This window comes from Schistocerca gregaria, chromosome 3 (genome assembly GCF_023897955.1).
Source record: "Schistocerca gregaria isolate iqSchGreg1 chromosome 3, iqSchGreg1.2, whole genome shotgun sequence".
NCBI classification, from domain to species: Eukaryota; Metazoa; Arthropoda; class Insecta; order Orthoptera; family Acrididae; genus Schistocerca; species Schistocerca gregaria.
The window spans coordinates 680,709,448-680,734,421 of record NC_064922.1 but is presented as its reverse complement, the minus strand read 5'-3'; the positions used below and the strand labels follow the sequence as shown (position 1 = coordinate 680,734,421).

Genomic DNA, 24,974 nt, shown 5'->3' with positions numbered 1-24,974 from the left:
AAAGCAGAGTAAGTAATATAAAAAAATCTACTCACCAAGTGGTGGCAGGAGAACACACACACAAAAATGTTTAACTATTACAAGCTTTTGGAGCCAGTGGCTCCTTTTTCTGGCAGAAGAGTTGAAGGGGAAGGAAGAAGGGTGAAGGAAAAAGACTGGAGAGGTTTAGGAAAAGGGATACAGGAAAAGTCACACAGAACCTCAGGTCAGGGGAGACTTACCAGACGGGATGAGGAACTTTATTGACTGTTGGGGACAGCCCCCAACAACCAGTGTGTTCTCCTGCTGTCACTTGGTAAGTTGATTTTTTTATCTATCCATTTACATTATATAAATAAAACAGAAAGAAACTTCCACATGGGAAAAATATATTAAAAATAAAGATTCCAAGACTTACCAAGCGGGAAAGCGCTGGCAGACAGGCACATGAACAAAACACACAAACACACACACAGAATTACAAGCTTTCGCAACTGGCAGTTGCTTCGTCAGGAAGGAAGGAAGGAGAGGGAAAAATGAAAGGGTGTGGGTTTTAAGGGAGAGGGTAAGGAGTCATTCCAATCCCGGGAGCGGAAAGACTTCCCTTAGGGGAAAAAAAGGACAGGTGTACACTCGCACACACACACACACACATATCCATCCGCACATACACAGACACAAGCAGACATATTTAAAGGCAAAGAGTTAAGGGCAGAGATGTCAGTCGAGGCGGAAGTACAGAGGCAAAGAAGTTGTTGAAAGACAGGTGAGGTATGAGCGGCGGCAACTTGAAATTAGCGGAGGTTGAGGCCTGGCGGATATCGAGAAGAGAGGATATACTGAAGGGCGAGTTCCCATCTCCGGAGTTCGGATAGGTTGGTGTTGGTGGGAAGTATCCAGATAACTCGGACGGTGTAACACTGTGCCAAGATGTGCTGGCCGTGCATCAAGGCATGTTTAGCCACAGGGTGATCCTCATTACCAACAAACACTGTCTGCCTGTGTCCATTCATGCGAATGGACAGTTTGTTGCTGGTCATTCCCACATAGAAAGCATCACAGTGCAGGCAGGTCAGTTGGTAAATCACGTGGGTGCTTTCACATGTGGCTCTCCCTTTGATTGTGTACACCTTCCGGGTTACAGGACTGGAGTAGGTGGTGGTGGGAGGGTGCATAGGACAGGTTTTACACCGGGGGCGGTTGCAAGGGTAGGAGCCAGAGGGTAGGGGAGGTGGTTTGGGGATTTCATAGGGATGAACCAAGAGGTTACGAAGGTTAGGTGGACGGCGGAAAGACACTCTTGGTGGAGTGGGGAGGATTTCATGAAGGATGGATCTCATTTCGGGGCAGGATTTTAGGAAGTCGTATCCCTGCTGGAGAGCCATATTCAAGGTCTGATCCAGTCCTGGGAAGTATTCTGTTACAAGTGGGGCACTTTTGGGGTTCTTCTGTGAGAGGTTCTGGGTTTGAGGGGATGAGGAAGTGGCTCTGGTTATCTGCTTCTGTACCAGGTTGGGAGGGTAGTTGCGGGATGCGAAAGCTGTTTTCAGGTTGTTGGTGTAATGGTCGAGGGATTCAGGACTGGAGCAGATTCGTTTGCCACGAAGGCCTAGGCTGTAGGGAAGGGACCGTTTGATATGGAATGGGTGGCAGCTGTCATAATGGAGGTACTGTTGCTTGTTGGTGGGTTTGATGTGGACGGATGTGTGCAGCTGGCCATTGGACAGATGGAGGTCAACATCTAGGAAAGTGGCATGGGATTTGGAGTAGGACCAGGTGAATCTGATGGAACCAAAGGAGTTGAGGTTGGAGAGGAAATTCTGGAGTTGTTCTTCACTGTGAGTCCAGATCATGAAGATGTCATCAATAAATCTGTACCAAACTTTGGGTTGGCAGGCTTGGGTAACCAAGAAGGCTTCCTCTAAGCGACCCATAAATAGGTTGGCATACGAGGGGGCCATCCTGGTACCCATGGCTGTTCCCTTTAATTGTTGGTATGTCTGGCCTTCAAAAGTGAAGAAGTTGTGGGTCAGGATGAAGCTGGCTAAGGTGACGAGGAAAGAGGTTTTAGGTAGGGTGGCAGGTGATCGGCGTGAAAGGAAGTGCTCCATTGCAGCGAGGCCCTGGGCGTGCGGGATATTTGTGTATAGGGAAGTGGCATCAATGGTTACCAGGATGGTTTCTGGGGGTAACAGACTGGGTACGGATTCCAGGCGTTCGAGAAAGTGGTTGGTGTCTTTGATGAAGGATGGGAGACTGCATGTAATGGGTTGAAGGTGTTGATCTACGTAGGCAGAGATGCGTTCTGTGGGGGCTTGGTAACCAGCTACAATGGGGCGGCCAGGATGTTTGGGTTTGTGAATTTTAGGAAGTAGGTAGAAGGTAGGAGTGCGAGGTGATGGTGGGGTGAGGAGTTTGATGGAGTCAGGTGAAAGGTTTTGTAGGGGGCCTAAGGTTCTGAGGATTCCTTGAAGCTCCGCCTGGACATCAGGAATGGGATTACTTCGGCAAACTTTGTATGTAGAGTTGTCTGAAAGCTGACGCAGTCCCTCAGCCACATACTCCCGACGATCAAGTACCACAGTCGTGGAACCCTTGTCAGCCGGAAGAATGATGATGGATCGGTCAGCTTTCAGATCACGGATAGCCTGGGATTCGGCTGTGGTGATGTTGGGAGTAGGATTAAGGTTTTTCAAGAAAGATTGAGAGGCAAGGCTGGAAGTGAGAAATTCCTGGAAGGTTTGGAGAGGGTGATTTTGAGGAAGAGGAGGTGGGTCCCGCTGTGATGGAGGACGGAACTGTTGCAGGCAGGGTTCAATTTGGATAGTGTCTTGGGGAGTTGGATCATTAGGAGTGGGATCAGGATTGTTTTTCTTCGTGGCAAAGTGATATTTCCAGCAGAGACTACGAGTGTAGGACAGTAAATCCTTGACAAGGGCAGTTTGGTTGAACCTGGGAGTGGGGCTGAAGGTGAGGCCTTTGGATAGGACAGAGGTTTCGGATTGGGAGAGGGGTTTGGAGGAAACCCCTCTCCCAATCCGAAACCTCTGTCCTATCCAAAGGCCTCACCTTCAGCCCCACTCCCAGGTTCAACCAAACTGCCCTTGTCAAGGATTTACTGTCCTACACTCGTAGTCTCTGCTGGAAATATCACTTTGCCACGAAGAAAAACAATCCTGATCCCACTCCTAATGATCCAACTCCCCAAGACACTATCCAAATTGAACCCTGCCTGCAACAGTTCCGTCCTCCATCACAGCGGGACCCACCTCCTCTTCCTCAAAATCACCCTCTCCAAACCTTCCAGGAATTTCTCACTTCCAGCCTTGCCTCTCAATCTTTCTTGAAAAACCTTAATCCTACTCCCAACATCACCACAGCCGAATCCCAGGCTATCCGTGATCTGAAAGCTGACCGATCCATCATCATTCTTCCGGCTGACAAGGGTTCCACGACTGTGGTACTTGATCGTCGGGAGTATGTGGCTGAGGGACTGCGTCAGCTTTCAGACAACTCTACATACAAAGTTTGCCGAAGTAATCCCATTCCTGATGTCCAGGCGGAGCTTCAAGGAATCCTCAGAACCTTAGGCCCCCTACAAAACCTTTCACCTGACTCCATCAAACTCCTCACCCCACCATCACCTCGCACTCCTACCTTCTACCTACTTCCTAAAATTCACAAACCCAAACATCCTGGCCGCCCCATTGTAGCTGGTTACCAAGCCCCCACAGAACGCATCTCTGCCTACGTAGATCAACACCTTCAACCCATTACATGCAGTCTCCCATCCTTCATCAAAGACACCAACCACTTTCTCGAACGCCTGGAATCCGTACCCAGTCTGTTACCCCCAGAAACCATCCTGGTAACCATTGATGCCACTTCCCTATACACAAATATCCCGCACGCCCAGGGCCTTGCTGCAATGGAGCACTTCCTTTCACGCCGATCACCTGCCACCCTACCTAAAACCTCTTTCCTCGTCACCTTAGCCAGCTTCATCCTGACCCACAACTTCTTCACTTTTGAAGGCCAGACATACCAACAATTAAAGGGAACAGCCATGGGTACCAGGATGGCCCCCTCGTATGCCAACCTATTTATGGGTCGCTTAGAGGAAGCCTTCTTGGTTACCCAAGCCTGCCAACCCAAAGTTTGGTACAGATTTATTGATGACATCTTCATGATCTGGACTCACAGTGAAGAACAACTCCAGAATTTCCTCTCCAACCTCAACTCCTTTGGTTCCATCAGATTCACCTGGTCCTACTCCAAATCCCATGCCACTTTCCTAGATGTTGACCTCCATCTGTCCAATGGCCAGCTGCACACATCCGTCCACATCAAACCCACCAACAAGCAACAGTACCTCCATTATGACAGCTGCCACCCATTCCATATCAAACGGTCCCTTCCCTACAGCCTAGGCCTTCGTGGCAAACGAATCTGCTCCAGTCCTGAATCCCTCGACCATTACACCAACAACCTGAAAACAGCTTTCGCATCCCGCAACTACCCTCCCAACCTGGTACAGAAGCAGATAACCAGAGCCACTTCCTCATCCCCTCAAACCCAGAACCTCTCACAGAAGAACCCCAAAAGTGCCCCACTTGTAACAGAATACTTCCCAGGACTGGATCAGACCTTGAATATGGCTCTCCAGCAGGGATACGACTTCCTAAAATCCTGCCCCGAAATGAGATCCATCCTTCATGAAATCCTCCCCACTCCACCAAGAGTGTCTTTCCGCCGTCCACCTAACCTTCGTAACCTCTTGGTTCATCCCTATGAAATCCCCAAACCACCTCCCCTACCCTCTGGCTCCTACCCTTGCAACCGCCCCCGGTGTAAAACCTGTCCTATGCACCCTCCCACCACCACCTACTCCAGTCCTGTAACCCGGAAGGTGTACACAATCAAAGGGAGAGCCACATGTGAAAGCACCCACGTGATTTACCAACTGACCTGCCTGCACTGTGATGCTTTCTATGTGGGAATGACCAGCAACAAACTGTCCATTCGCATGAATGGACACAGGCAGACAGTGTTTGTTGGTAATGAGGATCACCCTGTGGCTAAACATGCCTTGATGCACGGCCAGCACATCTTGGCACAGTGTTACACCGTCCGAGTTATCTGGATACTTCCCACCAACACCAACCTATCCGAACTCCGGAGATGGGAACTCGCCCTTCAGTATATCCTCTCTTCTCGATATCCGCCAGGCCTCAACCTCCGCTAATTTCAAGTTGCCGCCGCTCATACCTCACCTGTCTTTCAACAACTTCTTTGCCTCTGTACTTCCGCCTCGACTGACATCTCTGCCCTTAACTCTTTGCCTTTAAATATGTCTGCTTGTGTCTGTGTATGTGCGGATGGATATGTGTGTGTGTGTGTGTGTGCGAGTGTACACCTGTCCTTTTTTTCCCCTAAGGGAAGTCTTTCCGCTCCCGGGATTGGAATGACTCCTTACCCTCTCCCTTAAAACCCACACCCTTTCATTTTTCCCTCTCCTTCCTTCCTTCCTGACGAAGCAACTGCCAGTTGCGAAAGCTTGTAATTCTGTGTGTGTGTTTGTGTGTTTTGTTCATGTGCCTGTCTGCCAGCGCTTTCCCGCTTGGTAAGTCTTGGAATCTTTATTTTTAATACATTTACATTATATTGTCAACAACCGAGTTTTTCATTATAATAAGTAATAGGCACACAATAAATATTTCATTGAGGATAGAGAGAAATGTGTTACCAAAGACAGCAATTTCTGTAAATTTATGTATCGTGAAAGGAAATATAATCTTTGTAAAAACTTCACAGTTTTGTCACACAGAAATGGACTTCCAAATTAGCAAAAAAACTGAGAAAAATTGTTCCAGCTATACAGTTTTCAAGTAGGCTTTTTTTTTTTTTTTTTTTTTTTTTTTTTTTTTTTTTTTTTTTTTTTTTTTGGGGGGGGGGGGGGGGGGGAAGATGTAGCATCAGAATTAAAACAGCCGGTGGTTAGTTTAGATGAACAGTGGATTCATAAATGTCACACTGTGAATAAATGTTGCATAGAGACAGTGTGCAATGCCACTTTTGTGAATGCAGAGTTTCGCTTAATGAACACTTCTCTTCTATGACTACAACAGGAAAATTGATTTTATCATACTGAAATGGTCAGAAAAAATTAAAAAATATATAGAGCCATGGAAAGAGAAACTTTTGTCATTACTTAAGGAGTAGCAATCTTCTCCTGTTACTTCCAATGACAAGCTTTAGCAAGAAAATGCGTTCCTCCCTTATACCATCATACCATCCAGACCTAAATCCTACAATAGTACTCTGAAGTCTTGCAAAAAATAAGATCCTTATTCATAATGCATCAGGTATCTTGTACTCTAAACCAAAAAATAACAGGCGATGGTTCCTGATGCTAATAAACAAATGTTGTGTGTCATCTGGCCTAGAGCAAGTCACTCAATATAATGTTACCCTAGCAGCTTGTGTGTCAATTTTGCTGATTTTATATTCAATCAGTTGATCGCACAAGGCTGAATGGATTTCCTTCAAGACCTCTCCACCACACAAAAATTTGAGTTTGTCAACAGGAATCAAACCTGGGACCTTAGTATTACTACCTAAACACAATACCCATTAGATCACACAGTCAGTTTATATTTGCTGCTGTGATAGAAGCTTATACTGATGAAACATTATGAAACTTCGAAGATCATGCGCCACATGCCAAGAGAGTATGTGATAACTGTAGGAGGAAAGACAGTTCTACAGATAAAGAAACTAAAAATGTAATAAAATCAGTTGGAATCGATTGAAACAAAGAATTGGTTTTGCCGTTTGCAACTGAAATAGCAGATAATGACTCAACTGACACAGCTGTGGAAGACTGGGGAACGTAGTTTTACAGACACAACCAAGATAAGATATACTGCATGCACTGTTTCCGATGTAGTGGGACAGTGCTCTACTTCTAAGACCACTGGAATATAAGCTTTTATTGCTTGTCCTTCCTGCTTCTTGGGCATAAACATGATGGTGCTGCCACCCTGGCCAAGTAACCAGTTTAATTTACCGAGTAATTTAAGTAATTTCTTTTTCTTTTTAGTTTATTTATTTCAGTTTTTGCTTTCAACTAGTGACACAATATTTCAAAACATTATACAGAAATTCAAATATTTCATCTTCTTCATAATTTGTGTTTTTCCATTAATTCAGTCTGGACTTTGGAACATTCTAGAAGACAACAGGCACCATCACTAATCACTGTTCAATGACGACCCAGAGGAAAAATATGAGCACACTGCTATACAATATGATGACACAAGTAAGTTCTTTCTCGATAATGTAAAATTAAAATCATATTGTTAGATCATTTAAAACCATATTGTTAGATCATCAAAGCATGTGTCTACTTCATACTGATTATACATCAACATTTTCTTAAGGGTTATATTACAAAATATTTCTCAAGTCTGTGAGCACAACAAAACAGGTTGTGGTTTTTAGCTTTCTTACTATTCTGACAATCCTAAAAAAAATATCAATTTTATTTCACAACAAACAAAATCTATGAATGAGATTAGTTGAACAAATCATTAATTCACAGAGATAACCATTCTAATACTGCCCATTCATGAATGGCCCATTGAAAAATAGTGTATGAAATATATATTTTATGCAACTGAAGCAAAAATTTAATAAAATATGGAGGAGTTGTTACTGAGGTTAAATAAATTCTTATTATTATTATTTTGTGTATCTATCTTATGATAAGTTTCAACCGGAGGCTCTCCATCAAGTCTTGTTCTTCCTTCATCTGTTTGTATGTTCATCCTCTTATAATGTTATCCATCTCTAATTCTCTTCCTACCTCTTCCTCTCATTCTTTTCACTTTTCCCTCTATAAATGTTTGTTGCAGAAAATTCCTGTGCAGTATAAGGCCCAGCCAAGCTTTATCCCTCTTTCTGATCACTTCCAATAATCTTCTTTCTACCTGCATCTTCTTAAGTCTGTCAGTCCAATTCACCTTATGAAGAAAAATGGTTAATTCTTCTTTATAGCCATATTTCATTTCAAAACTTTCTAAATATATTTCTTCTTTCTTTTTAACTCATGAAAAAATCAATGGGATGGTGCTGTGGAAGTTCATCCTTATACAGGTAGGCATGCTTTGGCTGCTTCATGAAAATGTTTCACACCTGCCATTTGGGTCAATTTTTAAGGTATTCTTCTCTTTCAAAAGCACTCTGTCGGGACCAGTATATTGGAAGGTGTAACAGTGGGTGCTCAGTATCATCTCTGAGCCACAAATGTGATCATGTAAGCAGGTCTCTAGGGATGAAAACATACCTCTCTCTGTACCTGACAGGTGGACCTGAATGCAAACGTCTCATATGGTACCTGAAGTGCCGTGTAAACTCTGTCATTGTTTCTGGAGTGGTCAACTGAAGTGGTGCTGGAACAATGAGTTGTCCTGGTACACACAATTGCTTGACACAAACTAGATGAGTTGGCAAACACTGCAGATCCTCCTTTAGTATTGTGCGCAGTCCTAACAATTCCAGTAGCAAGGCATCTGTCCACATGTATGAGTAACCCACCAGTGCTGCCTTTCGCAAGTGATGGAACCAGTCCACCATTCCATTACTGGTGATATGGAAGATAATAATGGGAAGGTACTTGCAGTTGCATAGCTGAAGAAGCTCGTTAAACAGCTGTGACTCAAACTGGTGTCTGCAGTTAGCTGTGACGGTTTGAGGAGTCCCAGACCTTGAAAACCATATACGCACCAATGTCTTTGCATCTGCTTCTGTGGGGATGTCTGATATGGTAACAGCTTCGGCCACCTCAAGAAATGATCCATTACAGAAACTAGATAGCAGTGACCATCTGAGTAGGGTAACGATCCTACTACGTCCACACACATGTGTAAGAAATCTTGCTTCTGGGGTTGCAAAATCTGCAGCCAGTTGTAAGGAATATCTGCCAACTTTGCTGCACTGGCAACTGAGGCAAGAGTGTGCCAAATCTCAGCAGTCCTTCTGGATTGTGGACCACACCACCTAGCTTGCCACTAACGTTGCTGTTGCTTGGATGCCCAGATGAGCCAAAATTCTGTGGGAATGTACAAGCGTTGTTTGCTTGGGATGTATCACAGCAGGTACTCATGACACGATATGGAACAAAAATGTGTCATGACTACAGAGCTGTGTGTTCATTTTTGAACAAGTTGTGCAGTACTGTGTCTTTTTGTTGCTTGGCCTCTATCTCAGCTCAGGCACCGCCTGTAAGCTGGCACTATTTTGTGACAGGCAACCTGTGGCAATGCTGTTTCTACCTGAAATGTGATGCACAAGAATTGTAAATTGCATTATATATCTCACTTACTTACACTGCCGACGTTAGCCACGATCTGTCGCACACTGGAAGAAGCAAATTAGTGGTTTTCGGTCAGTAAAATTGTAAAATTTATTCCTTGCACACATAATCAAAAATGTTTAATGGCTGTGTAGATCACCAATGACTTGATATCAACAGCACCCCATTTCTTCTGTTACGGTGTAATGTTCTGTTAGTAAAAGCCAAGAGGCTGTCATCAATCATCCATTCTCTGCTGCAATGCTGTGCCAATTGTATTTTGGTTCACATCCATTACAGTCAATGGGGCACTAATGTGTGGGCGAGCCAGCTGTGCTGCTTGTGCCAAACATTGCTTGACTTTATCAAATGCCGCTTCAATCGCCAAAGTCCAAGGACCTTCCAGCTGCTGGTTGTATGCTTGCCTGAGAGCAGTGCAATAATTGGTTCCTGCTGACTTGCCAGCCCTGAAAGTTGTCACTTTAGTAATTTAACATTCCCAGAAAACTAGACAATCATCATCTGATTGCTGGCAAAGGCATATCTTCCACTGCTACCACATGTTCAGGAAGTGGTGATAGACCGACTGATGAGACAAAAAAAAAAAAAAAAAAAAAAAAAAACTGCCCCTCTCATTTGCCGAAAACACACTCCACAGTATTAATGACTATACCATACTCCTGAAGGTGCTGAAAAAGCTGTCTCAAGTGAGACAGATGCTCCTAAACTTCAGATGAAAACATAAGGATATCATCCATGTAGAAGAATAGAAATGGCAACCCACACAGCTATACATGCATAAAACACTGCCATGTCTGCAAGGCATTTATCAAACCACAAGACAAATTTATACTGAAAAAGTCCAAAACGTGTTACTGCAGCAGGTTCTTGAATGTTCCCTGGCCCTATCAGAATTTACAAAAATGCCTTTGTACAACTGACCTAAGCATGAGTGATGGCACTGTTAAACTCAGTCACTTGAGGCGCAGGGTAACGATCGGAAATTGTAGGCGGGCACAAGTGTCATGTAATCCCTGCATCATTGCCTGGAGCAATCTCTTATGCATACTATGTGTAGTGGAGATTCCCAATGCCTATCTGTTCAAGTCACAATACCTGCTTTCAACAGCTCTTTGAGCCCTGCTTGCGCTGCCAGGAGAATGTGAGGTGGAAATCCCCCACGTTGACCGAATGGTGTGTGGATATGGTGCATTGTCAAGTGACAATACTTCTTGTTGGTGGCAATCATACCGGTGAGTGCTGGAAATTCTTGAAGTAGTGGCAAAAAAGATTGCTGTCATCTACTGTAGTAGCAGTTTCTTTCGGCACCGTGTATCAGACTCGGTTGGTTTCTATAATGTTGTAGGGGACAACTGACTCCCCATTTACCTACATATATGACCCAGTGGATGGATTGGCACTGTGGCACAAAGTAATGAAACAATAGTTAGCTAAATTTGGCAATAGACAGAAATGAGAGGAAAAATCCACATCGAGTACAGGGTCAGCAAAAATGAGTGATAATAAATATCCAAGTAGCTTCATAGTGGGCACCGTAATCAAATGTCATTCTCTGTTCACCATATGTTTCAAGGAACAAATCATTCACTGTGGTGATTGTATGCTGTGTCGGTGTGGCAGGTGCAACACTCAGCTGTTTGGGACCTGGAATCAACATGGAAATTTCTACTGGAGATGCAACTGTATAAGAATAACCTCTGTGACCAGTGCAATGTCAACAGAGTTGTGTTTGCATGCTGCCTTTCATCCTTCAGCTGTAACACACACATTGTTGATGACAAATGTCACAGTCCTCTAAGGTTCATCTACAGCATTTGGATAACAGCACATACTGGTGCACTGGTGAACTAGGTCTCAAAAATGTCAGAGACACCAGCTCCATTCATCAGCAGTCACTTTAAATCTATGCTCATAACCTTTCTGGTGCCTGGTCCACTCTTCAGGAGTATATCAATAGCAGCATTGGAATTTGCATTGCTGTGCTCATAGCCTCAGGTTTAGGTGTGCAATTTGATTTTCTAACTGTTCCACTCTTCCTCCTGCACTGGAACATCTGAACTGATCATACAAATTTTGGTGCTTGTGTTAGCACTTGCTACTTCAATGCTTGTTTTGTGACTGTTGTCAGTCATAATCTCAATTTTAGCACCTACTGGCACTTCAGACAGGATGTTCGCTACCAAGTCAGCTTTCTCTGCCAATGCCTACAATGACTGCGCAAATACCAACCATAGCATGCATAACATATTGGCTCACAACATTTGAGAGCATATCAGTGACCTAGCTGCTCGTCATCAAACACTTTCTGCAGTTGAAGCACTGGCGACAATGTATAGTGTTGCATAAGCATCTCCTTTAGTGATGTGTAGCAATGTTGCAAAAGAACATCTTCTATTTCTTCTATCACTGCTCCCTCTAAATGCGCAAAAATTATGTACTTTCTTAACTGTCGTGAACTGCATGTTGTTGAAAGATGCACTCTGTGTATGAACCATGAGAATGGGCACTTAGACTAGAGTTGCGGAAGTTTGACATTGACAATACAGAACATCTCAGTTCAGGAACTCCTCCTCAAGGAATCACATTGGGTCACCACTATGGGTAATTAGAAGAGCAGAAATAACTACATATAAATTTTAGACATGAAAAGTACAGAACACATGACTTTATTAAGCACCAAGTCTTAACCAATGTAAATACAAAGAAAAATACACATAACAACACACCGGAACAATAAATATCCTTTGCTAAACCAGCGATTCATCTTTTGTCTGTTGCACCAGCAACTTTCACAGTAACTGATGTTGTCACAAATCAAACATTGGGAAGCTGTCATAAGCAAAAATGGAGATTATATTGAAGGCCTGTAAAGGTAAGTTGTAAAATAAATTATTTTCTTCAGTTCTGTCTTACAGTGTGCAGAACTTTTGAAATGATCCTCATATTATCTGATGGAATCTAAGATTCACATTTAAGCTATATCCATTGTCATTAATTTTTCGCAAGAAATTTAACAAAAGCAAACTATATAAAACTCATATAATTAACTTTTCCTTAAGATATTTGAGTCTCATCTTCATCTAAAATAATGATAGTAGCTGAAGAAAAGAATTAAAATTTGTGCCACATCCAGGTGCTATTCCAATACAGTGATTATCTAAGGAAGGGGAAATAAGCTGAAAACATGATATGAAGTTTGTGTTAGAGTGGGAAATGGGCTAGGGTGGCCCATGCAGCTGTGTTGGGTGGTTTGAAAAATTCTCGGAATCACGACGAGAGGTCAGTGTTAGCACAACGAGTTGTTCATGTAAACACATGCCACGCCAGTGGCAGATTCAAGCAGCGATTAAGTACCTCGTAAAGAAAGGTATGAAAACAAAGGACATTCATGCTGATTTCCAGAATACACTGAGGGACTCTGCTCATTTATATTCAACTGTTGCCAAGAGGACAAATAAATTTAAATGCGGTCAGGAGAGCTTAGACGATGATCCGAGCATTGGTCAGCTAAGACATGTCACTACTCCAAAAATCATTGCAAAAGTGCATAAAATGGTCATAGAGGATCACTGACTGAAACTGCGTGCAATTGCTCACGCTTACCAGATGTGATCTGAAAGGGTGTATCACATTTTAACTGAAGAATTAGAAATGAAAAAATTATCTGCAAGATGGGTGCCATGACTCTTGATGCTAGATCAATGCGCACCTACACACGTGTGCCCTCACCATGGCAAAATTACACGAACTAAGGTATGAACTGTTGCCACACCCACTTTATTCACCTGATATGCCTCTGTCAGACTTTCATCTCTTCCCAAAACAGAAAATGTTTCTTGGTGGGTGAAGATTCACTTCAAACGAAGAACTGATAGCCATAGTTGACAACTATTTTGCAGGCCTGGGGGAAATCCATTTTTGATATGGGATGAAGGCCCTGGAACATTGTTGGACCAAGTGCATTAATACACTAGGAGACTACATTGAAAAATAAAAAAGTATCAGTGATGTAAGTACTTTTTTCCTAACTCATTCTGAGAACTTTTCAAACCACCCTCATATTATGGTGTAATGCCTAGAACCCTGCCTAGTAAGCTGGGAGACCCGGGTTCAAGTCCCGACCATGTCACAAATTTTACTTCATTTCTTCACCTACTATCATTATCATAAACTACATAAAGTTTCATTCATACAGCAGAGCCTCTGAATTTAAAGATAGCAGCCAGATCACAATTGAGACAGATTTACAAAGCTTTGTGATAATAAGGCATAATTTAGTGCAGTGCTGTATATGACTTTCATTCAATCGTCTTCCTAAGTTCTATGCTAGCAATGTCTCAAATGAGATAGTTAACCTTCTGATGCTGATGTACAAATAATACTACTGGTGTAACTTGACAACTTTAAACATGAACATGGACAAATACATATCCAAGATAAGATTTCAAAAGTATAACACTGTCAAATCCAATCACGAATAAGTTCTATTGGGTAGAAAATGAAGAGAAAAGATGCTGATCCAAATGCAATAGTTGTACTTTGCATGTCCAAGACAGATCAAAGTCCTTAACCTCTTGTTACTGGGGAAATAACTTAAGCTCCATCAGGTACCTAGTGAGGACAGAATATAACTTAGCTTTCTGATAAAGTCCTCCAACAGAGCCACCAAATCTGCCAATGTTGTCATCTGATGAGCGAGTAGTGATCTTGACAACTCTCTCTCACACTATAACTTCATCACTGGAAAAGTGGAATTAGATTCTCTGGCAGGACTTCAGCTATCTCTCATAATACTATGAAATGAGGAACTATTCCACCTTCCCACTTCTCCCAAAGTGATGTTTTGCCATCAACCCAACATACTCAATATCCTTGTCTGCCTGTTGCTCATTATCTTCCCAAGCACATGCCTGTGTCATATAGAAGATCCAGGTACAAGATCTGTCTCATGCATCAACCACCGCCTCCTATTTCAGTTCTATAATAAATTTTCTTATCCCATTAAAGGCAGAGCAACCTGTAAAAGCAGCTACATAATCTATAAACTTTACTGCAATTGTGGCCAAAACCCAACTCCACACCCTGAAGAATGTCACATTGAAGCTGCGGGCAAAAGAGAACTACACTACCCAGTTACACAAAATAATGGTGTTAACTCATAAGACTTCTACAAAACCCAAGAAATTGAGGACCCTCCCACCTTCAAAAAACCAGTTTTTATCAACTGTTCAGATGGAAACTCACTCTGTTACATAGCCTTTGTTCCACAACCTCTCTGCTCTAAATCTATATCATAATCCTACCATGCCCCATGTCACCAATTCCACCCACTCATTCTCTGTTTATCCTTCTTCTGGAACCACTTCTCATCTTTTGAGCTCTTACTGCTCAGCTTGACTCTTCAGCCATCCCCTGTACTCTCTTCTTTGCTTCTAACATTCTTCTTAGCAGTCCCCTAACCTGCCCTGCAACCGATCTACCAGTTATACCACAGAACACCCCCCCCCCCCCCCCTCGAATACCATTGTTTTCCTCCCTTCTCCCACTCCATATACCTTCAATCCATGTCCCCACAAGTCAAACCAGCAAAGATCAATACTGCCCATGTCACATGGCAGAATTGGAAGATAAACTATTTTTGGGTGAGTCGCAAATGTTCTCTGGTTTCCTGAACATGATGAAGTATTATGCTGAAAGCAAGCAATTATTGCTCAGTACCTACCCAACTTGGTGAGCCTCGATCTAGCCTCTGAACACACAATCAGTATCTGATTCTTATCTTAGAATATACTTTCAGTAGAAAGGGAAAAGTTTGGGCTGTAGAATATTACTATCTTCTGTAACCTATATACATAACATAATAGTACCAACATAGTAACTGTTCAATTTTAATCATGACACATTTGAACTGACAACACCAGTAGCAAAAAAATTAGATCAACAAATGAGTACTAATAGAAAGCTAATTAATGAGTGTATTGCTGGTTTGACTATTCCATTCCTACAGTCAAAAAAAGAATCATCAACCTTGTTGCGCACCTATGAATGTGTCTTCAGTCAAGGGCATATCAGGGTCTGAGCAAACGGCATATGTTGACGAAGCTCTAAAATACTCACACATGTTCACGGTGAGAGATTTATTTTCCCCAAATCAACAATACTAAGGAAAATACATGGGTGTCTATATGCTGCAGGTGTGGAAGCATTTGAGTGTACCCTGGACAAGGCGAATTGAGAAGGCTATGAAGGACACAATTCCCTGATACAGAAACTCTGACTGGCGATAAATGATGAAAGTACAAGATTTTCTGACAATATCGAAGTTGCATGCATAGTGTTGCAAAGTTAACATCAAAATACTGTAAAAATATTAGCTGTATTGTAATAATTTTCTAGTGGGTCTTGTGTTACTGGATCAAGTATTCATTTCCAACTGTGATGCTACTGCTGCGAAATCTCAGCAATATGTGCACTTCATGCCCTTAGCCAAATAAAATTATAATTTGAATGTGAGTTTTAGTCTTGTTAACAAAGCAGTTTAACTTATGGTATTATACATTCCTCATAAAACCTCTTATTAATCTGAAACTCTTACAATAAACATTAGGTGCAATAGTAGAAAGCTACAGCACTTATGGATAGGTGGTATTAATAATACATAAATTAAATGAGACCACAGGGAGGGGGAATATTGATGAAAAGCTAACTTTAATAAGTGAATCTACTTGATCATTCTCACCTTTACTCATTTAATTGCAATAACCATTTGTTACAAAAGCAAAATTAATCATAAATAAAATGTTAACAGAAATCTGAATGAAATACCTACACATTTGCCAAGAAGAGCTTAACCGGGATCCTCCTGAAAAAATATTAGCAGCAAACTAAACAAAGCAGTAATTAAATATCAAAGAAAGATGTAAGATTAGTCTTTCAAAAAGAAACAGTAACCACAGACAAAAAATTAGTAGCATGCATTGAAAAAGTTGTATAATTTTCAATTACAAGCTACAGTAACTGCATAACAGATTTAAAACAAAAATAAATAATTTTATTTTTGCACAAGAACCGTACATCAAATATAACTCAAGCATAACAAAGAAATATGTACAACAAGAATAAAAAGATTGACATGCATAAACACATTCATGGTGACGCCTCATACAAAATGTAACAATTTTTTTTAACTCAACTAAGAAATCATATGCTCACCATTTGTGGTTTAATTTCATTCAAGAGAAATAAGACAAAGTCAACACTAAACTAGTCAGAAGTGTTAAACTCCTAGCTTCAGAGGACAACATTTCACATTAATCTTCAGTTCTAGATGATCATACAGGCTGTTAATCAAGAAACTATTAGGAGTTGGTATGAACTAACTGAAGGGAATACATAACATAAATATACAATCTACTCTCAAGATTTAATTACATGTATTTGAATTTTCCAGGAACTGACATGTGACCAACCTGCACCATCACAAAATTTCCACAGAAATACACCAACTACAGATACAATATAAGGAGAGGAGAGATGAACAATGATTAAAGATGTAACAATATTATGAAAAATGCGAATTCTATAGCTGAATTGGAGTAACCACCAACTTTTTATGTGGCTATCCAGTGCCTAAAGCCTTTTCTTTATGATGGATGGTTGGTCTTTTGTTCTTTTCTTTTGGATCCCTTGTTAATTTTTACTTTTATTGTAATGTATTGAAAACAACAAGAACTCTCATTACAGTACAGGTAACAACAGCTGTACCATATGTCAAAGTATGAGTGTATTTTAAAAAAAGCTATCCTAAAAAGCAATACAGCTCAATAACAATAGATGAAAAAGTTAAACTACAAAATTGAAAGTAGCAAGATTATTGGTGAAAATTTAAGTGTATATCAAAAGGATAGGAATGGGAAAACTGAGATATTGTCTTTGTTGCAGTAGATGCAAAACTCAAAGCCACCAAGCTAGAAACTGAATCTGCACATTGGGTTGAGCATAAACCAACAGATGCATTTTCCAATTGACCACCCGACTCAACTCCAAATCTACTCAAACCTTTAGAGAAAACTTTATTTCACCAATGCATATGTTCCTCAATCACACCGTTATCATCAAAGGAGACTTTAATCATTCAGCAACTGGGATAATTACAGATTTGTAAGTAGTAGGAATGACAAAGGAACGCTACAAAATATTACAAAATGCCTTCTCTGAAAACTAAGTAGACCAGATACTTTAGAAGACCACTCATGATGGAAATACGAGGGTGAGTCAAATGGAAACCTCAATTTTTTCTTTTTTTTAATATTATTTATTGTGCAGAAGTGGTACAAATCTGTACCACTTTTCAACATGATCTGCCCCACGTTCAATGCAAGACCTCCAGCACTTACAAAGTGCATAAATTCATTTAGAAAAAAATTCTTTTGGTTGTCCGCACAACCACTCGTGCACCGCGTGGTGTACCTCTTCATCAGAATGGAACTTCTTTCCTCCCATTGTGTCTTTGATTGGTCCAAACATATGGAAATCACTTGGCGCAAGGTCTGGTGACTATGGTGGATGAGGAAGACACTCAAAATGAAGGTCTGTGATTGTTGCAGTGTGGGGCCTTGCATTGTCATGTTGCAAAAGAACACCTGCTGACAGCAATCCACGTCGCTTTGATTTGGTTACAGGCCGCAGATGATTTTTTAGATCTGTGTATGATGCATTGATAACAGTGGTCCCTCTAGGCAACTAATTCTTCAAAATGATGCCTTTTTTCGCCCCAAACACACCATTCCTTGCTCACTCTCTTCGTTTCCGATTGGTGGAAGTGAACCCAGGTTTTGTCCCCAGTAACAATTCTTGCAAGGAACCCATCACCTTCTCGTCAAAGCGCCGAAGAAGATCTTCACAAGCATCAACAAGTCGTTCTCTCATTTCAGGAGTCAGCTGCCGTGGCACCCATTTTGCAGACACTTCGTGAAACTGGAGCACATCATGCACAATGTGGAGTGCTGACCCATGACTAATCTGTAAACATGCTGCAATGTCATTCAGTGTCACTCGGTGGTTTTCCTTCACTATAGCTTCAACTGCTGCAATGTTCTGTGGAGTCACAAGTCATTGTGCCTGACCTGAACGAGGAGCATCTTCCACTGCAGCCACACCATTTGCTAACTTCCTACTCCATTTGTAGACTTGCTGCTGTGACAAACATGCATTACCGTACTGAACCTTCATTTGTCAATAAATTTCAATAGTTTTCACTCCTTCACTATGCAAAAACCGAATAACAGAACGCTGTTCTTCTCTGGTGCAAGTCGCAAATGGGGCAGCCATCTTTATACTGATACTGCGACGGTATGTGTGCATCTGCGCTATGCTGACACCTACAGGCAATTCTGTATGCTGTTTGTAGCACGGTTTCCAACTTACAGGAGAACAGTATAAAATTTCAATTTATTATTACACTTTTAAGGTTTCCATTTTACTCAACCTCGTAAATTAGCCCTAACAGCATCAAACTGACCTGACCTTTTGATGCCAGATTCAATATGGTCATCCTCAGTGATCACAAGGCATATTTAGCAATAATGATTACTAAAATGAGGAGGCTTGCACATCCCCTAAGTAAAATAAAGAGACAACCATGTCATGTCTCCCAAAGAAAAATTCAAAACATTTACTCTTGGGCAGAAACATGTAGAAGAACTGAGACTCAGGTATAGAATAGTACTTGACCAAGCACTGGATGGATATATACCTAGTAGGACAGTTCATGGTAGGAGGCACACTACATAATGTACAGTCATTGTAAAGAAACATCTAAAGAAACAAGGACTACTGCACAATATGTGTAAACAAAGCATAGAGTTACAGGGACAGAGATCCTGGATGAAATGAGTTTAGTTGTCAAGAAGGCCTTCAATGGTTATCCTAGCATAATCTTATCAAAGTATCTCTCACAAAACTCAAAGAAATTTTGGTGACATGTGAAGTCTGTCAGTCGCACCAGGGTTGGTGTCTAGCTACTCAGAGAGGGCACAGGAACTAAAATTGATGGTAGCAAAACAAAGGTAAAATGCTGAATGTTTTCATTTTCTTTACAAATGTTATCACCAGAGTAATGTCTCATTTAAAGTCAGCACCACTTCATAGATGAGTAAAATACAGTCACCTTAATGTGACCACATGTCAAAAACCTTAATAATCACCTTTGGCAGTACGAGATGTGCAGGAAGTGAGTCAGTGAGGTACTGGAAGATACCAATAGGGATTTGGATTTATGTCTACTCCAGTTTGGGACCAGCTATGCTACATTTCTCAGTTGTTGACCCATGGTGTGAGCAACATGATTTACACGGTCCAATGATTCTTGACTGGATATAATATGGAGAGTCGGCCTGGTGCTCTCTGAGCCTTGCACATACATTGCAAGCTATGTAACACGTTGCAGTGTCCTGCTGCTAGATGTCACCGCGAAGAGCAAAAATGAACTACATGTAGGGGCGGACATGATCCCCATGAATAGATGCACACTTGTGTTGATCTACTGTGTCTTCCAGTATGGCAAGACCGATCAGAGAATGCCATGAAAAAATTCCCCAATCCATTAAAGTTCCTTCCTACTTTGTTTTCAGAGCTTTTCATCACACAAGCTAAAAGCCATCTATCTGATGGAGCATAAAACATCATTCATCTGAAAAGGCTTCCTGTTGGCACTCAGTGGACAATCAGCTGTGGTGATGGCATGAAAATTCCAGCCTCCATAATCAATAAACAGCAGTCAGAGTGAGAGTATCAGCCAAATGCCTGCTGTGGAGGTCCATACGCAGCAACGTTCATTGGATGGTCATCGACGAGACACTACTGGTAGCCTCTTGGTTCATCTGGGTGGTCAATTACTCAACAGTTGCACATCTATTCACCTGTACACCTCTGTGCAGCCTTTGTTCGCCTGTGTCACCTGTGGCTTGTAGTGCTCCACAGCTGACTTTGTGCTAGTTTTGGATAGCACTATAGTGCCAGGCAAAATATACTTTAACCATGGTGACATATGAACAATTTACAAACTTTGCCATTTTGAAAATTTTCCATCCTTGGTGTGAAAGTCAATGGTCATGCGCTTTTGGATGTCAGCTACATCATTCCATTTCCACATTCCAATAATGACTGGACTTCTTTCCGCATCCCTCCAACACTTCATATACCTTTCACTAATACTTCTGCCACCTGCTGTCAGTGAATTGTATGTTGGTGTCAAACACGGGCAACAGTACATTAATGTGACTGGACCATGTTGTAGAGTTGAGAAAACTTGAAATCACCTTATTCAGATATATTTTTTGAGTGGTGCTGTAGAAGGTAGTAGGAAATGGCTGCTAAAAGGATGTGTAGCAATTTTACAACCCTACTGAAGAGTGTTTACACTATTCATAAAAACTATTTAAAAAACACCTAGGTGAGAGAATTTAGTGATTTAAAGTGACAATTATATGGGCTGAGACCATTAATCAAGTTATAAGATGAACTGCCTATGTTGGTAAGAGAGAAGATTGCACTAACAATACTTTAAATAGCATCAGTTTACAAAGGAAATTGCTTCCAAACTACTTGTGAGAAACATTTTAGAATTATGATCAAATGTGTAGGATCGTACCAAACAGGACAAGCAAAGGATACTGCTTATATACAGAAATGGGCGACATGAATGGTCACACGTTTGTTTGACTCTTAGAAGAATGTTCTGGAGGTAGATGCTGAGGAAACTGAACTTGCACACATTTGGAAAGTAGGTCTATCCCAAGAAAGCCTACATACAAAGTACCAAGAATCAGCTTTAAATGATGAAGCTAGGAATATACTACAATCACCACATATTTCTCCCATAGGGATTGCGAGGACAAGGTTAGACTAATTCCAGTATGCACAGAGACATTTAAACATTCACTCTTCACACATTTCATACATGAAAATCACCACATATTTCTCCCATAGGGATTGCGAGGACAAGGTTAGACTAATTCCAGTATGCACAGAGACATTTAAACATTCACTCTTCACACATTTCATACATGAATGGAACAAGAAGCAGCTCTAATAACCAGTATGACGGGAACTGTCAGTTAGACCATCAGCGAGAGAGCACCTCGAGTTCCTCCTGCTAGTAAGGCAAGTACACTGTTCGTTTGTTATATAGATTTTAGGAGCTTCAAACAGGAGCAATTTATATTCAGTTATCTGTATAGCTACTAGTTTATTTCCGTAATTTCTTGTGCGTTTGAGCACTTACTCGGCACAACCTTCTATTTTAATAACAGCATAGCATACAGTACTGCAGTTGTTATCAACGCTGTGTATCAAACCTCGTATTGTAGAGGCTTTTGCTTGTTTTAGTTGGTATAGGTCAGTGTCAGTTAGACTGTCAGTGAGAGAGCACCTTGAGTTCCTGCTGCTAATAAGCCGAGTACACCGTTCGCTTGTTACATATTTTTACAAGCTTCAAACAGGAGTGATGTCAGTAATAGATAGGAGCTGTGATTGCTGTATACAGATGTGAGCTGAGTGGGTGATCCTTCACTCACAGCTCCAGGCGTTGTTGGCTTCCGTCACACAGCTTAAGGCTGCTGTCAAGGGGAGTCACTGTGGGGGGTCGGATGCACGGATGCGAGGGACATTGAGCACATCCCATGTGCCCCCCCAAGCGGTCCACTGCTGTAGCCACCTAGGGTAATGTCAGCAATGATGCTGACCTCTCACGCATTGTCGAGTGGGAGACGATTCCAAAATCTGGCAGGCAGCGAAAGACCTTCTGATGGGCTGATCGTAGGACCTCCCTGGTATGTTTGATGAACAGGTTTCTGTGGCTGATGAAGTCTCCGAGACGGATGCAGTCATCCACCCCATTCCAGGCATTGTTTGCTTCCGTCACACAGCTTGAGGCTGCTGCCAAGGGGCATCACTGTGGGGGTCGGATGCATGGATGCTTCTCAGCCCGTAGGGTCTGGGCATTCACAGAGGTTGGTTTTGCTGATAGTAAGGAGCTCCAACATTAGGCATCTAATGGGGCCCCTTAGGAACATGGCTGCCAAGGAGGGGAAGGAAGCCAGTGTGCACTCCGTGTGCATACCAGGGGGAGTCATTCCAGATGTGAAAATGGTGCTTCTGGATACTATGAACAGTATAGGCTGCAGCCAACTGCAGGTGGTGGCTCATGTTGGTACCAATGATGAGTATCACTCTGGATTGGAGGAGATTCTTTCTCGTTTCGGTGGCTAGCGGAAATGGTAAAGACTGCCAGTCTTGCTTGTGAGATTAAGTTGGAGCTCACCATCTGCACCTCTGTTGATAGAACCGACTGTCATCCTTTGGTGCAGAGCTGAGTGGAGGGTCTGAATCAGAGGCTCAGGCAGCTCTGTGACTGTATGGGCTGCAGATTCCTTGACTTGCACCATTGAGTGGTGGGTTTCCGGGTTCCGCTCAATAGGTCAGCAGTCCACCACAAACAGGAAGCAGCTACATGGGTAGCAGGGACTGGGTGGAAGGGACTGGGCAGTTTTTTAGGTTAGAGGGTCTCAGGAAACCACAGAAAGGGCATTGGTCTTAAAGGGTCCAGGTAAAACACAGTAAGATAGTTGTAGCAACAATCATTATTGTAGTTGTAAACTGTCGTAGCTGTGTTAGGAAAGAATCAGAGCTCCAAGCCCTAATAGAAAGCACTGAACTCAAATAGTTATAGGTACAAAAAGCTGGCTAAAGCTGGAAATAAAGTCAGCCCAAAATTTTTCAAACAGCCTATCAATATTCAGAAAGGATAGATTAAATATAGTTGATGGTTTTTATTGCTCATGAAAACCACACATTGCATGTTGTACCACCATACATAGTGACTTCAGAAATGGTGGTCCAGATTGCTGTACACACCGGTACCTCTAACACCCAGAAGCAAGTCCTCTTGCACTAATGCATGCCTGTATTCATCGTGGCATACTATGTACAGTGTTCATCCACATTGTCCCACTCCTCAATGGCAATTCGGCATAGATCCCTCAGAGTGGTTGGTGGGTCACGCCATCCATAAACAGCCCTTTTCAATCTATCCCAGGCATGTTCGATTGGACTCATGCCTCGAGAACATGTTGACCACTCTTGTCGAGCGACATCGTTATCCTGAAGGAAGTCGTAACAAGATGAGCATGATGGGGGTGTGAATTGTCATCCACGAAGACGAATGCCTCATGAATATGCTGCCGATACGGTTGCACTATCAGTCGGAGGATGGATTCACATACCATACAACGGTTACAACACCCTCCATGACCACCAGTGTGTATGTCCGCCCCATGTAATGCCACCCCAAAACAGAAGGGAACCTCCACCTTGCTGCACTCGCTGGACAGTGTGTCTAAGGCATTCAGCCTGACTGGGTTGCCTCCAAACACGGCTCCAACAAATGTCTGGTTGAAGGCATACGACGCTCATCTGTGAAGAGAATGTGATGCCAATCCCTAGTGGTCCATTCAGCATGTTGTTGAGCCCATCTATACTGAGCTGCATGACGTCATGGTTGCAAAGATGGGCCTCGCCATGGACTTCAGGAGTGAAGTTGCGCATTACACAGCCTATTTCGCACAGTTTGAGTCATAACATGACGTCCTGTGGCTGCACGAAACGCATTATTCAACTTGGTGGTGTTGCTGTCAGGGTTCCTCTGAGCCATAATCCATAGGTAGCGGTCATCCACTGCAGTAGTAGCCATTGGGCAGTCTGGGCGAGGCATGTCATTAACAGTTCCTGTCTCTCAATATCTCCTCCATGTCCAAACAACATCGCTTTGGTTCCTTCCAAGATACCTGGACACTTCCCTTGTTGAGAGCCATTCCTAGCACAAAGTAACAATGCGGATGTGATTGAAACGTGGCACTGTCTTTTAGTTCTACAGACAACACGAGCCATGTACCTCCTTCCTGGTAGCATGACAAAGTGATCAGCTGTCAGACCCCCTCTGACTAATAGGTGCTGCTCATGCATGGTTGTTTACATCTTTGGGCGGGTTTAATGACATCTCTGAACAGTCAAAGGAACTGTGCCTGTGATAATATCCACAGTCAACGTCTATCTTCAGGAGTTCTGGGAAACTGGGTGAGGCAAAACTTTTTTTGGTGTGTGTAGTTGCTGAACAGTCCAAAGAAAACTTGAATCTCATTTCAAATAGGTACCCCACTCATTCAATTATAGTCAGTGGTGACTTCAATCTCCTCTCAATATGTTGAAAAAATTATACATTTAAAGCTGGCATCAGGCATAAAAATCATCCAAAATTTTACTGAATGCTTTCTCAGAAAATTATTTTTAACAATTAGTTCATGAGCCCACTCAAAGCATAAATGATTGCGAAAGCACACTTGACCTCTTAGTAACAAGTAATCCTAAACAAACAGTGAGTTTCACGACGGATAGAGGAATTAGCAACCACAATGCAGTTGCTGCTTCCTTTAATACTGTAACACCCACAAACATTAAAAAGAAATGCAAAGTATATCTATTTAAAAAAAAAAAAAGCTGACAGAAATGCTCTTAATGCCTTTTTCAGAGACAGTCTCCACTCCTTCCAATGTGATCATGTAGG

General features: G+C 42.1%; 1 protein-coding gene across 2 annotated transcripts in view; it reads right to left on the bottom strand.

The window, feature by feature from the left end:
- Positions 1-24,974, bottom strand: part of LOC126354004 (intermembrane lipid transfer protein VPS13D) — a 488,122-nt gene that overhangs the window by 74,333 nt on the left and 388,815 nt on the right. The window contains exon 55 of one of the 2 annotated variants that reach the window (XM_050003313.1): positions 16,185-16,217. The exons of the other annotated variant lie outside the window; for it this stretch is intronic. Within the exon in view, the coding sequence (XP_049859270.1) occupies positions 16,185-16,217 (33 nt within the window). The remainder of the gene's footprint in view (positions 1-16,184; positions 16,218-24,974) is intronic. 2 annotated transcript variants of the gene reach the window in all.